The sequence below is a fragment of the Onychomys torridus genome, chromosome 6 (assembly GCF_903995425.1).
Source record: "Onychomys torridus chromosome 6, mOncTor1.1, whole genome shotgun sequence".
NCBI classification, from domain to species: domain Eukaryota; kingdom Metazoa; phylum Chordata; class Mammalia; order Rodentia; family Cricetidae; genus Onychomys; species Onychomys torridus.
In genome coordinates, this window is record NC_050448.1 from 77,715,784 (window position 1) to 77,731,142 (window position 15,359).

Consider the following 15,359-nt stretch of genomic DNA (forward strand, 5'->3'; position numbering starts at 1 on the left):
TTTTAAACCCCTCTCCCTTCTGCTATGCGGCTGCTAATCTCACCTGCATTGCTAACCTCTGTGCCTAACTCAAAAGGCCTGGTTTCTCTGGAAAAGCAGTCAGTGCTCTCAACCTCAGCCACCTTTCCAGAGGTCCTGAGTTCAATTCCCACATGGTGGCTCACAACCATCCGTAATGAGATCTGGTGTCCTCTGCTGGCCGGCAGGCACACATGCAGACAGAACACTGTATACATAATGAATAAATCTTTAAAAGCCGGGGAGGACCATGGGTTCCTCTCTCCCCCATGTCTTGCCTCCTGTCTGCCCTATTGTTTTTCTCTTAAACTCGAATAAAATTGTCCTCGGAGCTTCAGAAAAAAACACGGTACCCACGAAAAGACAAGCAAGGTTGCAAGGTAACAGGCCTACTGAGACATCAGTGCGTGAGGCCTCGTCCATCCCCCCCTCCCCAAAAAACGAGTCCCTAAGCGCTAGCGGCTACACAATTAACAGCCGAGCATGCGCCCGAGTCGAAGAGCCGGCGGCGTGTGTGACGTCAGCGCCGGGCGCAGGCGCAGTGGTATGGAGCTGAGCCCCGCGCAGACTCGGACGGCGCCCGTGGAGCGGAGTGCTGCGCAATGGCGGGCACGGGCTTGGTAGCCGGGGAGGTGGTGGTGGATGCGCTGCCGTACTTTGATCAAGGCTACGAGGCGCCCGGCGTGCGGGAAGCGGTGAGTGCGGGGGGTGTGCGGTGGGGCCGCCCGAGGCGCGCTGCCCCTTCCCGCCGCGACCCCGGCCTGTTCTCGTCCTTAGGCTGCGGCCCTGGTGGAGGAGGAAACGCGCAGATACCGACCTACCAAGAACTACCTGAGCTACCTGACAGCCCCCGATTATTCCGCCTTTGAAGTAAGTACGGTGTCCTGAGCCCCGCGTCCCGACCAGGGTTCCTGCGGACTTAGATTTCGGATTGAGGGCTTTAGCTGTGTAAAATGGACGTCTTCCAGGCTAACTGTCGCTTGCTGCTCATATTGCATGTCATGTAGGTATCAGTGGGTTCAAAATAGCCAGATGAGCTTTCCGCAGGGTTCGTCTTACAAGAAATACTTGTTTAATAAAAATATTTTGGGTCTTTTATTTTTTTGATAGAGTCCCTAGTAAATTTCACAAAAAGACGCTTTACTCGTTATTCTAAAGTCCACTAAAAACAGGTAGTGATCACGGGATTTTAACATTTATCATCGTTACTTCCTGTGCTCTTTGCAACCACTGGAGGGAGATTTTTTACTAAAACTGAGACAGTTAGCAGGTGTATGAATGCCTGAACAAACATGTCTAACTGCATACATTTTAAATGGTTGTCCTACAAGTGCAAAATACTATTTAGGTCCTAATCAGTTATTCAGTTACAAACTTTTAAATGCTTTAATTTTTTTTTCTACCCTTTTAAAATGCAGCATGATTCCTTAATCCTTTCTTAATAGTTGTTAATGGTGTATTGGACTATCTTCCTTAGCTCAGAAAAACGGTACCATGAATTACATAGCTATTCATTTTTGTTCTTCTGTCAATTAGCATTGGTGGTTTTGAGACTGTAGCTCAGGCTAGCCTGGAACTCACTAGGACAGGTCAGCTTTGAACTTGGAATAGTCTTCCTGCACCACATCCAGCTCTTGATGTAGGAGTGTGTGTGTGTGTTTAGATAGTGTCAAGTAGCTCAGGCTGGCATTGAATTCAGCATGTTGCCTGGGATAGCCTCAAATTGCCAATCTGCTTATCTACCTCCAAGTGCTGGGATTAAAGGCATGATCACCACTCCCAGATTTGATGTAGTTTTCTTTTGCATTTTCTGCTAACTGTCTGTTCAGCTAATTTGCCTGTCTGCTTATTATGGGACTTGTCATTTGATTAGGTTTTTCCTGTTCTGTATATATCATGGACATTGATTCCTGTAAGATAAATAGCTGGCAGAGATTTCCATTCTGTGAGGTCTCTTCACTCTGGTGATTGCTTGCTTCGTTTTGCATCTCTCTCTCTCTCTCTCTCTCTCTCTCTCTCTCTCTCTCACACACACACACACACACACACACACACACACACACACACACACACACACGGTTTCTCTGTAATAGCCTGGCTGTCCTGGAACTCTCTTTGTAGACCAGGCTGGCCTCAAACTCACAGAGCTCCCAAGTGCTGGGATTAAAGGGGTGTACTTGAGAAGCAGAGGCAGGTGGAGCTCTGAGTTTGAGGCCAGCCTGGTCTACAGAAGGAGTTCCAGGACAGCCAGACTACACAGAGATGCAATGGCAACTGGGTGGCTGTCATACATTAATTAGATGATTGAGAAAGGCTGAGACTGCTCCCTGTGCAGGTTAGTTGAGATAGCTTCCTCATCTAGAACCCAGGTTCTTACACTGTGTTGTGACCCCTCATGGGGGTCTTATAACTCAGTGTGGTTAATTAAGAAATCAAGTCCCAAATCCAAGGTTCTGCAGTGCTGGTACGTGTTGCAGCGTTCATTGAAGTCGGGGGTTTTAAACTGGAGCACGCGGGATTTACACTGTGTCAGACCACACGGCACCAGAGACTCCGAAACATTTGTGGTGAAATACAGTGTGGCGTGTGGCCGCGGTTAAAGTTGTCTTCAGAGCTCCACAGCTGATCGCAGTGTGTCAAAACTGCTGGTTTAGAGTTAATCCTTGGCACATGGGTTCTTCTGTGTCTGCCTCCCTTTTGTGCCTCAGCAGAATACAGGATTAAAGTGTGTTTCTGTTTCTAGAAACCCTAGATAGAATTGAACTCAGAACAAAACTCTGAGATGACGAGAGTTTAGCATCGTGTTAGGACATGTGCAAGACCCTGGGTTCAGATATTGGTGTCCTTGGGGGGTGGGTAATTGAGAAGCAAGGAGATCCATTATAATGTAGTATAAATTATAAAATCTCAGCATTATTTCCAGCATGATCCTGGTGCTAATTCTTTGTATTGTTTGTGCATCAGACTGACATAATGAGAAATGAATTTGAAAGACTGGCTGCCCGACAACCAATCGAGTTACTCAGCATGAAAAGGTAAGTGAGGTTAGGCTTGGTGACTCAGCAGTAATGGCTGAGTGTTGGCAGCTGTGTGTGGACAGTGGGATTAGAAGAGAGTGCTGGGTGTTGTAATGTGATTAGAGCTTTTTTTTTTTTAAAACAAAAATGTTAGCGTGTGTGTGTGTGTGTGTGTGTGTGTGTGTGTGTGTGTGTGTGTGTGTTGGTTTTTTTCAAGACAGGGTTTCTCTGTGTAGCTTTTGAGCCTTTCCTGGAACTTACTTTGTAGACCAGGCTGGCCTCAAATTCATAGAGATCCACCTGCCTCTGCCTCCGAGTGCTGGTATAAAAGGCATGTGCCACCACTGCCCGGATTTTTAAAAAGTTGATAAGGCAGACTTTACCCAAGAGGGGATTACATGGTGACAATTAGGGACAGGAGACGTCAGAGTCTCTGTGACTGTTAAAGGTTACTTAACTAATTCACATTTATGGAAGTAGTTTTTGTTACAGTATACAGCTGTGTTTATTTGTAAATTAGTTTCTAGGGCAGTAGGTTTCTTCTACTGCCTCAGTCATTTTGTGCATGGGTGGGTGGGGTTTGGTAATTTGTTTCTTTGTCTTTATACAGTGGGCAGATAGCCATGGGGGTTCTGTTGGAAGGAGTGGTTAAGGCTTGGCAAGATATGTTGGTTTATTTGTTGTATAATTTCAGATATGAACTTCCAGCCCCTTCCTCGGGTCAGAAAAATGACATTACTGCATGGCAAGAGTGTGTAAACAATTCCATGGCCCAGTTAGAGCATCAGGCAGTTCGAATTGAGAATCTGGAACTGATGTCCCAGCATGGGTGTAATGCCTGGAAAGTGTATAACGAGTAAGAAGCATTGGTCGGTCCTCCCCCTTCCCTTATCCTGTCCCATCCAGAGTTTTCTCTTAAGACTGATATTCAGCCCAGCACTCCGGGAGGCAGGGACAGGTGGATCTCTGTGAGTTTGAGGCCAGCTTGGCCTACAGAGCGAGATCCAGGACAGTTAGGACTGTTACACAGAGAAACTCTGTCTTGAGAAGTTGAAAGAGAAAACAGTGTGGTATGTACATACTTAGAATCTCAGCACGTGGGAAGCGTAGGCAGGGGGGCTGCCACAAACTCAGGGTCTGCCTAGTTTATATATTGAGTTTGAGGTCATCCTAGGCTTATATAGCAAAACCCTGTATCCAGAACAACAACAACTGCTAGATTTGACTTGGGAATGTATCAGAACTACACCAATGAAAGGCTTGAGAACTACCTTAGAATTGGCAGGTGCTAAGCTAGCCTACATTCACATAACTAACCATGTGTTCGCTGTACAGTATAAGAAAATGAGCTTGGAGGGTGATTGACAATGCGATCCAGTTCTCTCATTCACATATTGTGTTCTTTAAAGTCCTGGCCAGGATGGTTGTTCACCTGTAGTCCAGCAATGAAGGCCAAGGTAGGGGGCTCACCGTGACTTCCCAGCCAGCTTGGGCTATAGAGTGAGATCTTAACCTCAAAAAAATAAAACAATATCCAGGCAGTGGTGACATGATCCTTTAATCCCAGAACTTGGGAGGCAGAGGCAGGCATATCTCAGAGTTTGAGGCCAGCCTGGTCTACAGAATGAGTTCCAGGAAAGGCAGAGCTGCACAGGGAAACCTTATCTATTTAAAAAAAATTTTTTTTTAGAAACAATTAAAAGGTGAAGGGGGGGCTGGAGAGATGGCTCAGAGGTTAAGAGCATTGGCTGCTCTTCCAGAGGTCCTGAGTTCAATTCCCAGCAACCACATGGTGGCTCACAACCACCTGTAATGAGTTCTGGCGCCCTCTTCTGGCCTGCGGGCATGCGTGCAGACAGAACACTGTATACATAATAAATAAATAAATCTTAAAAAAAAAAAAAAAAAAGGTGAAGTGGCCCTTGTGTAGCCTTCGCAACAGGTCAGCAACCCAAACTGTTCACTGCTGTGCACGTGTTTGTGAACTGCTGCACATAGTAACAGTAGCTTAGGCAAGCTTAGCAGTTTAGTGGTGTAGAGTTTGGAAATAATGAGGATCAAAGCTGTAAAGAGATTCTGCTAGAAAGGATTCTGCTGAGTTGGGCATGCTGGTGCCGCCAGTTTAGTGCCAGGTTTCATAAGAGACCCTGTCTGACGATAAACTAAAGAGAGATGGCAGACACCCAGATCCTTCTCCAGCTTCTGCATGGGCAGATGTAACTGTCTGCTCCACTATAGAATGAGAATGATTAGTCAGGTGTGGTAGTGCATGCCTCTGTGCCTATGAGCTCAGCACAGGTGTGGTGGTGTATACCTCTGTGCCTATGAGCTCAGCACAGGTGTGGTGGTGTATACCTCTGTGCCTGTGAGCTCAGCACAGGTGTGGTAGTGCATGCCTCTGTGCCTGTGAGCTCAGCACAGGTGTGGTGGTGTATACCTCTGTGCCTATGAGCTCAGCACAGGTGTGGTAGTGTATGCCTCTGTGCCTGTGAGCTCAGCACAGGTGTGGTGGTACATGCCTCTGTGCCTGTGAGCTCAGCACAGGTGTGGTGGTGTATACCTCTGTGCCTATGAGCTCAGCACAGGTGTGGTAGTGTATGCCTCTGTGCCTATGAGCTCAGCACAGGTGTGGCGGTACATGCCTCTGTGCCTATGAGCTCAGCACAGGTGTGGTGGTACATGCCTCTGTGCCTGTGAGCTCAGCACAGGTGTGGTGGTGTATACCTCTGTGCCTATGAGCTCAGCACAGGTGTGGTGGTGTATACCTCTGTGCCTATGAGCTCAGCACAGGTGTGGTGGTGTATACCTCTGTGCCTATGAGCTCAGCACAGGTGTTGTGCCTGTGGAGCTCAGCACAGGTGTGGTGGTACATGCCTCTGTGCCTGTGAGCTCAGCACAGGTGTGGTGGTGCATGCCTCTGTGCCTGTGAGCTCAGCACAGGTGTGGTAGTGTATGCCTCTGTGCCTATGAGCTCAGCACAGGTGTGGTGGTGCATGCCTCTGTGCCTATGAGCTCAGCACAGGGATGGTGGTGCATGCTTCTATGAGTTCCAAGCCCACCTGGTCCACATGGGTAGACCCTGTCTCAAAAAAAAAAAAAAAAAAAGAGTCATTAAAAGGACCTACTAGCACCTTGAATCCAAGCATTTGGGAAGGTCAGAGTTCAGTGCCAAGCTGAGTTGAGACCTTTTCTCAGACAGATCTTGAGAAGGTAGTGGAGTCAGAGGGTGGCAGTGGTGGAGCTTACCAGGCACGCACAGGCCGTGGGTCTGATGGCGAACACCCCACACAAAAGTGAGATTTGAGTCCTCAGACAGCAAGGCAAGTAGGCATGGTAACCCAGCTGAAGGTCAGCCTGAGCTGCAGGGTGGGACCTCGCTCAGACGAGCCAGGCCATGTAGAGAGGAAAGGACCAAGCCTTCCAGTAACCCAGGCTTCCTGCAGTGTCTCTTCTTACTAACTGCTGTTCACATCACTTGCTTTCCTTCAGAAACCACATTCAGAGAGTGTTTTGTCTCCTCCAAACACAATAGATCCTTTTCCACGGGAAGCATATGTTATCAAAGTAAACCTTCAAGAAGAAAGTTCAGACAAACATCAAAGATCCTTTTTAGTGATCAGAGGCCAGAGTAGCACTAAAGTGATAGCCTTCAGCATGTGGGGCGTGGGGAAACTGAGGGAAAAGCTGGAACGATGGTACGCCATGTGATGAAACAAGTCGGTAGAGGAGAGAAATGATGAGCAGCACATTGAGTTTAGAAGCCAGGAAGCCCTGGTGAGGAGCCTTGGTGTCAGTGCCGGCAACACAGCCTGCCCAGGGTTGCTCCAGGAAACCTGAAAGGTGATGTGCTATCATAAGTTGTTGATGTGGCACGTGGGTCTGGTGGTACCTTCCTTAACTTTGCAGCTGCCTGACCATAGGCTGAGGCAAGAGGATTGCCTGAGCATAGTTCAAGGCCACCCTGATCAGCATAGTGGGACACTGTCTTCAAGTCCCTAGAACTTAAGAAGTAACCTCAGGCCAGGTGGTGGTGGTGGTGGTGGTGGTGGTGGTGGTGGTGGTGGTGGTGGTAGTGGTGGTGGTGGTGCATGTGCATGTCTTTAATCCCAGCACTTGGGAAGCAGAGACAAGTGGATCTCTGAGTTCAAGGCCAACCTGGTCTGTAAAGTGAGTACCAGGACAGCCAGTGCCTACACAGAGAAACCCTGTCTTGGGGTGGGTGGGGTGCCGAGTAACATCAGTATCCAAAGTCAAACTGTCATAAAATGCTGGGTTAAACAAGCTAATATTTACTAATTTTCTGACATACTGGACACAGAGATCCCAGGATTTAATATTTTTAGCAGAAAAACTTGATTTTGTAATACAAATAGGTAGTTCAGTTTTCATGATGTTACCAAGATTTCAAAGGGTATGTGTTCTTCCTTCCTTAGAAACCTCGTTCATATGATTGAACATGCACAGAAAGAGCTTCAGAAGTTAAGGTGAGTTGGTTTTTTCTATTTGAATAAAGTTTAGGTGATCCCTGATAGAGCAGGGGAAGAAAAGCCATTAAGACTATGGTCCTATGAAAGTAAATAGCTAACCCACTTTCATTAAGAAATTTTTAATTATGTGTTGATGTCAGTGTGTGTAAAATAATTACCTTTGAGAAATAGAAATTCATAAATTCCAAGAGGTAGATACAAGGAGTAGCAAAAGTCTAAGTTTGTATGTTGTGGTGTGTATTGAATGGAAACTTGGGATAGACGGTCTTGAATGATTCCTGGTTTATGAGAAGTGGTTGGGAAACCCTGAACAATCCATAGATTGAGCCAGAAGTGTGGAACACAGGTGTAGCCCCAGAGCTTCAGAAGCTCACAGCCTGGCTACATAGTGAGACGCTGTCTCAAACCCCCAGGGGACATCTGCCTGCGGTCTGAAGGGATTTGTACCTGAAGCTACTCCAGTCAGCAGGGGTCATGTTGAACAGTTGGCAGGAAACCTGGGAAATTGACCTGGCCTCCAGCCAGGGGTGCTTAAGCACCTTCCTAGGTAACAACTTGGAAGAGCCAGGCATGCTACATTGGGAAACAGCTCCTTCGTGTAGGGCTGGTAGCTTGTGACTGACAGGACCTCATGGCTGGACAGTAGAGCTCCACACACCACCATGTATATTACTGAATATGTTACAAGTGCAAGAAACTGTCTGCATTTGGGGTTTTTGTTTTGAAGTTGGTTTGGTTTTAGACAGTAGATCATTTAACAAATAGCCATTTAATATGTAGCCACTGTAATCCACTGTGTCCAGCATGTGGCACTGAGTTTGCTATACCTAAGCGGAGACGGATAAGCTTGAAACCTGAAAATGTGTTCAACTCACAAATCTGCAAATCCAGAAGGAACATCTTGGGAATTAGGCAGGACATTGCAGGATAGCACCTCTGTACACAGGTGCATATAGGAAAGAACCTGGAAGGCAGCCACTGTCTTAGTTCATGTTAATAACACCACAGGCTAGATAAGATCTTTTGAAAGAAAAGATCTTTATTTTGGCTTATAGTTGTAGAGAGTCAAGGCTGAAGAAGTGTGTCTGTTGACAACCCGGTTAGGGACAGATCTCCACATGATATGCGGAATCATATGACGAGACAGGAGGCTGCATGTGTGTTCTGGACTCTAATTATAAAGCCACTAGTATTCTGTTCTTGGAGTTCTGTTCTGATAACCTTATCTAATCCGACACCTAAGCATTGTAATTGGACCCTTCCATCCCCTTAGCATCTCACAGTGGCCGTCTGCTCCAGTGTGAAGGTTAGACAGGGTAAGCATTCGAAGTCCAGTACTCATTGAAAATCCCACAGCCATTGCCAGCAAAAAGTTTGTAGAAGGAGGGATTTGTAATCTATGTACGTGTTTGTGGGTTGGTTGGTGTTTTGTTTGTTTTGTTTTTTCCCACAATGAGCTTATTTTCTGAAATTTGTAATTGAGAAATAATTAGAAGAAAGTTAACTCTGAAAGTTAATTCCTAGAATTGGCCTGTAATTGTGTATGTGAGTCCTAAAGAGTTTAAAGAGCCTTTCTTGCCAGGCCTTTAATCCCAGCACTTGGGAGGCAGAGCCAGGCGGATCTCTGTGAGTTCGAGGCCAGCCTGGGCTACGGAACGAGATCCAGGACAGTCTCCAAAAGTACACAGAGAAACTCTGTCTCAAAAAACCAAAAAAAAAAAAAAAAAAATCTTTTCTAGTATTATCTTGTTCTGTTGACGTTTATGGTATGTTAAAATGTATAAAATATTTTTACAGGAAACATATTCAAGATTTAAACTGGCAGCGAAAAAACATGCAGCTCACAGCTGGATCCAAATTGAGAGAAATGGAGTCAAAGTAAGTGTAGGGTTTCATCGTGTTCTAAGTTGTTTGGTGTGCTCTGTGAGCAAGAGTTAAGATTACAGTCATATTGGTTGGGGGGGCTGCTGTTTGCTGAGCGAGGCGCCTATGGAGCAGCCGTGACTAGAGACCAGGGCTGAGCTACTGCTACGCGGAGCTGGTTTTACCGCCCCCAACGTGAGGCCGTTTGTCTTGTAGGAAGGGAGAGAGGTGCCATGCTCTGCCTAATTTGTTTGCACCTTTGTTTGTTTACCCTGTTAATGCATATTCTTTTAAAATATTTTTCTACATACGCATACATACATGCATAATTTCTAGAAATCCCTAACTACAAGCTGTGTGGGGCCAGCCTGTGAGAAATGAAGGAAGATGGGTCTTGAGTTTAAGGCCAGCCTTGGCTACAGAGTGAGATCCAGTTTCCAAAAAGAGAAATTAAGTTCATATATCCAGCGATGGGTTTATCATCTCTACTTTCTCCTTCATGACCCCCACAGCATTCTCTTGTCCTCTCCCGTCTCCAGTGTCCTCAGTGTCAGGTACCTTCTGTAGAGGGCCAGCGTCCACACTCATTCCCCCGGAACTCTTGAGGAATGAGGGATAAGAGAATTGGTTAGAAAGAGGGAGAGAGAAAACCCAGGATAGACTTGGGTGGGCCTGGATCCTTAGCCACCGGCCCAGTACTTTATTCCAAGGTCTGTTTATAACAATACCAAGGGATGGAGCAAAAGACTTTTCTCTTGCTAGTTACAGTCCCCTGGTACCCAGGCCCGTGGTCCAGTCAACCTCTTCTGCAGTCCTGCTGGGTACAGCCACTAGGAAACCTAGTGGGCGCCAACAACCTTCCACGAATTTCATCAAGCTGATGCTTCTCTTAAATTTGTCCTTGAGATTTATTTACAGGAAATAGTGATGGTGACCTCCTTAAGTTTTGTTTGTTTTTGTTAATTCTGCAGTCTTACCCACCATCTTCTCAGACTCCGCCCTGTTTTCTGTTCATCTTAGGCTTTCTTCCAGCACCCCTTCCTGGAAGTCTCTTTGTCTCACTCATTCTCTTCAGTTTCTGCTTATTGTCTGAGGAAAACGTTCAGGTTCCCTTAGGATTTTAAGAACTAATGCAGGGGGTGGGGATTTAGCTCAATGGTAGAGCGCTTGCCTAGCAAGCACAAGGCCCTGGGTTCGATCCTCACTCCAAAAAAAAAAAAAAAAGGACTACTTTCCCATAAGTGTGCTTCACTTTGTTTTAAAAAGAAAGTTAGAAATGTTAGTGCCCTGAGTGGAACTCTGTGTTTAAGATAAACTCCTTATTTTCCCTTCCCCAGTTGGGTGTCCCTGGTAAGTAAGAACTATGAGATTGAGCGGACCATCGTGCAGCTGGAGAATGAGATCTACCAGATCAAGCAGCAGCATGGGGAGGCGAACAAGGAGAACATCCGCCAGGACTTCTGACCTGGGGCGGAGGGCAGAGGAGCGGGCTCCACAAAACCTTCGGCGTGGGCTTTCTCAGAGCAGCTGTCTGGTTAGGTTTAGAGACTGTGGACTGTGTATACTGTTGTATTGCTTTATATATGTGTTGTAGCAAAATAAAGATTTTCAACATGTGGCTATTTTTGTAGCTGTAAGAATCTGAGTGTGTTCAAAGTTTAGAATAATCTCATATTTTGTAGCAGAGGTCCATTTTTAAGGCTTCAAATTTTGTGACGAAACTTCTTTAAGGTTTCCAACATGTTCAGGAAGCTGGGAACTTTGAGTTATGTTTTTGTGGAATAAATTTTTTTTTTTTTTTGTGGGTGGGTCCAATGAACTTTATTGATGGTATTCAGGAGAGTGGAGCCCCCTTCTGGGGATTTGTGATAGAAACAGGACATGCTCAGTGCTGGGGGCTGAGTTGGGTCAGGAGCTCCTTAGCAGCTGAGGGCCTCTGTCTTCCTCTTTTGCTGTGGTGTGTGGTTCAGGGCCTCGTACTCCTCCTTGGGAGCCATGTAGGCCTTGCAGTTCACCAACCTGGCTATAGCCGTAGTCATTGAGTACCAGGAAATGAGCTTGACAGAGGTACTGAAGTGACGCAGCCCCAGCTGATGGTGCTCTGCGTTGAGCAGGACAGTCAGAGAAAGAGGGAGGTCTAGCCTCTGGTGGACTGAACCTCCAGCCATTCAGAAGTGTATTGATTGATTGTAATACAAGTTCCTCACACCAAAGCCTCTTTGAAGAAAAACATCACAGCCCTGCAACCTCAGTCCTGATTGTATACTGTTTGCAGTACCCAACAGTGCAAGATGCTCCAGGTGTGCTGGGATAGTCTTGTGACCAGAGTCATGGAAAACTCCTTCAAAAAGCCACTCTGAATCATAGAAAACAATCTCTGTTCTCTACTGTGATTTCTTCAGGGTCTAGGTACTCCAACAAACAACTATTACATTCTAATGTTATCCTGGATATGGTGGAAAACAACTATTTCATTCTAATGTTTACCCTAGGTAACAATTGACTACCAGATTCCCACTATACCTAGCATCTAAACTGGAGGAGTGGCCAGTGGTGGTGGTGCATGCCTTTAATCTCAGCACTCGGGAGGCAGAGGCAGGTGGATCTCTGAGTTCGAGGACAGCCAGAGCTACACAGAAAAACCCTGTTTCAAAAAACAAAAGCTGGGCAGTGGTAGTGCCCGCCTTTAATCCCAGCACTCTGGAGGCAGAGGCAGGCAGATCTCTGTGAGTTCCAGGAAAGGTTCCAAAGCTACACACAGAAGCCCTGTCTCAAATAAATAAATAAGCAAGTAAATAAAGATAGTGGTAGAGTGGAGGTTGCTGTTAAAGTTGCAGGAGACAACCTGGTGCTCAGTGCAGCCCAGGATGACCTTTATCATGTGTCACCACCTTATTGAACATGTCGTCTACTTGGCAGCTTCAGGTGGCATGTCAGATCCACAATGGACATATTAGGGGTGGGAACACAGAAGGCCATGCTGTGGATATTACTCTGTATAAATAAAAATGCTGTTTGGCCAGTGGCCAGGCAGGAAGTATAGGCGGGACAAGAGAGGAGAATTCTGGGAAGTGGAAGATGGAGAGAGAGACACCACCAGCCGCCGCCATGAAAAGCAACATGTAAAGACGCTGGTAAGCCACAAGCCATGTGGCAAAGTATAGACTAACAGAAGTGGGTTAATTTAAGATAGAAGAAGTAGATAACAAGAAGCCTGCCACGGCCATACAGTTTGTAAGCAATATAAGTGTCTGTATGATTATTTTGTACGAGGGGGCTTGGTGGAACCTGGAGAGAAGCTCTCCAACTACAAGGCCGTACTAATGAGTTTTCCATTTAGGTCTAGGATGACCATGCCACAGCTTTAGCAGGGCCAGTGGGTGCAAGGATAGTGTTTTAGGCAGCCCTGTGTTTTCCAGAGAGGTCACCTGCAGTCCTCTGGGTAGCGATGATGGCTGCATTGTAGTCATAAGTCCCTTGATGGTGCAAGAGTTGTTACAGATAACCGTCATAGTGGGGGAGGAGGGTTGCTAAGCCGCTGGTGATGCAGGAAGCATTGCTGACGACCTTGAGCTAGTTGTCACACTTCTTATGGTTCATACCCACTACAAACAGAGGCATCGGCGGAAGGGAGAGAGATGGCAGCTGTACCCTTCAGTGGGCCCTGTTCTCCATGGTGGTAGAGATGCCAGGAGACCCCACAACATACTCAGCATTTGATGGTGGGATCTTACTTCCGGAAGATGGAGATGGCCTTCCCGTTGATGACACGCTTCCCGTTCTGAGCTTTGTGCTGTGGAATTTGCCATGGGTAGAACTGTACCGGAGCATGCATACCGTGTATTTGTAGTCAAAGAAGGAGTCATTGATGTCAACAATATCCACTTTGCCAAGAGTTGAAGGCAGTCCTGATAACTGAATCGGTTGTCCCCTGCTTATAACAGGCCAGTTGTTTTTGTTTTTGCTTTTGCCAGGGGTCAGTTTGACCCATATTACTCCACCATCCTATGTTGACTCATGTCTGGCTTCAGTCAGACTTGCAGGAAGTACATCTAGTCTAGTAGCCAATCAGGGTCCTACCTGGCCACAAACATGAATTTGTTCTTACTATTTTCAGTCAGACAGACCCCTGACACAGCAGACAGACCCCTGACACTGCAGCCACAGTTGCTGACCAGATGTCATGGCCAATCATAAAATGATTCCTGTACCAGTAAGGGTCTATACCCAATCACTTCAAAGTCCACTTAACCACAGCTGGAATTCCCCTGATCCTCCTTAGAAGGAGCCTGTGAGCTTCTCTTGGGGCTCACATTTGCCACTTTGTCAGATGGTTTGACCCCCAGCATGACGGAATTTTTTTTTATTAAATATGGTCAAAACCAGCCACTGACCTTCACCATCGTGTCTCAGGGACTAGGCTGGACTGCACAAGAAAATGCTGCTGTCTCTGGAATGGGGAGAGCAGAGGACCTAAGTGTAGGGTAAAGGGGTCAGTCAAAGAAATACACCCTGGCCCTGAAACCAGAGCCAGGGAAAGAAACACACTTTGGCCCTGAAGCCAGAACCAAAGGGCTTAAAAGGGCCCACTAGAAATACACTGGCCCTGAAACCAGAGCCAAAGAAACACTCTGCCCCTGACCAACTCAACATGAAAACCAACCAATCCCCGAGCACTAAATCCAGCCAATCTCTGAGTACCCAAACTCAGGGATTGAAATCCAACCAATTCCCACCCTGAAAATCTTCACCCTGGAAAAACTCTGCCCCTAAGAAGCCCTGTATAAGCCCTGTACCTGCTCAGCTGGGAGCTGCCTTTTTCCACTCTGGTAGAGGCAGCTACCCTCCTGGATTCTTCCCTCCCAATGCATCTCCTGAGTGAGGTTTGGGTGAGACCCCACCCCCCACCCCACTTCCCTTGCTTGCCCAATGGAGGAACTTTCCCTGGAGCCAGAAGAGCTGAGCAAAACTGTAACTTTCTGGTGAGGAAACCTTCCCCTGCTGGAGCGGAGTTGTTACACTCTGGAGGACCTGAGCAGAACTGTACCAACTTCACTGGGGAAACCTTCCCCTGCTGGAGCAGAGTTGTTACACTCCGAGGACCTGAGCAGAACTGTACCTACTTCACTGGGGAAACCCTCCCCGGCAGGGGCAGAGTTGTTACATTGGGGAAACCTTGCTCTGAAGCAGGGCTGTAAGATGCTATGCTTATGATGACTCTGGTATTCCTTGGCTCCCAACTGCATCCGAGCTGCAATGCTTACACTAAGAATTGTGTTGATCAGCAAATGTTTTAACTCATCTTTGCTGTCAACCTGACTTGTTTGCAAGGCACCTGGAAAGTTGTCAAGTGAGGTGGCAGTGACTTATTACAACATGGACTTTTCAGACCCTGGAATTGGTTTGTGATGGTGTCAGGTCCAAAGGAAACTTCAGATCCCCAAACTCTAAAGGGCAGAGCATATGCATATGTTCAGAAAAGACAATCTTGACTTAGCTCAAGCTGGACTGAAGAAGGATTTTGGCAGTTAGGTAAAAGCCAGCATTCTTTAGGAATTTGTGGAACAGATTTAGCCAAAAAAATCATTTCCACTGTGCTATGGTGGCGCATGCCTTCAAAGGCAGGCGGATCTCTGTGAGTTTAAGGACAGCCTGGTCTACAGTGAGTTCGGGGCGGGAGGAGGGAGAGAAAGAAAAAGAAAAAGTCATTTCCCTTACCTCTGGCAGAAGGGACATATGCCTCTTCACTTGACATATACCTGTGGTTGCATATCAAAGCCCATGCCAGCCTCCAGGCACCCTCATGAGGTGCCCTATTCCTGCACTTGTTAAACACATCAAAGCCTGTCCTGCCCCTTCTCACCACCCCCACTACCCTAAACTCTCTCCAGCCTCCCTTCCCAGGACTCACTTTTTCTTTACTACCCTCCATATTTCCCACACCCTGCTTTCCTAGCCCTGGCCACATCTACTC

The 15,359-nt window shown here is 46.8% G+C and overlaps 1 protein-coding gene across 2 annotated transcripts; it reads left to right on the top strand.

The window, feature by feature from the left end:
• Positions 1-552: 552 nt before the first annotated feature.
• Bcas2 (BCAS2 pre-mRNA processing factor) lies at positions 553-11,009 on the top strand. Of its 2 annotated transcripts, XM_036191151.1 has the most exons (7): positions 553-713; positions 796-888; positions 2,983-3,053; positions 3,730-3,891; positions 7,469-7,519; positions 9,320-9,400; positions 10,723-11,009. In XM_036191151.1, exons 1-7 carry the CDS (start codon positions 621-623, stop codon positions 10,847-10,849), a joined length of 678 nt encoding a protein of 225 aa, XP_036047044.1. In that variant the 5' UTR covers positions 553-620; the 3' UTR covers positions 10,850-11,009. The 2 variants fall into 2 exon arrangements, with proteins under 2 accessions (XP_036047044.1, XP_036047045.1); XM_036191152.1 differs by lacking the exon at positions 3,730-3,891 and having other exon boundaries at positions 555-713.
• Positions 11,010-15,359: the final 4,350 nt, after the last annotated feature.

Coding starts and splice junctions, on each gene's coding strand:
- Bcas2 (XM_036191151.1), top strand. CDS start 621: ATGGCGGGCACGGGCTTGGTAGCCGGGGAGGTGGTGGTGGATGCGCTG. Junction 3,892..7,468: donor GCCTGGAAAGTGTATAACGA/GTAAGAAGCATT, acceptor TTCCTTCCTTAG/AAACCTCGTTCATATGATTG. Junction 9,401..10,722: donor TTGAGAGAAATGGAGTCAAA/GTAAGTGTAGGG, acceptor TCCCTTCCCCAG/TTGGGTGTCCCTGGTAAGTA.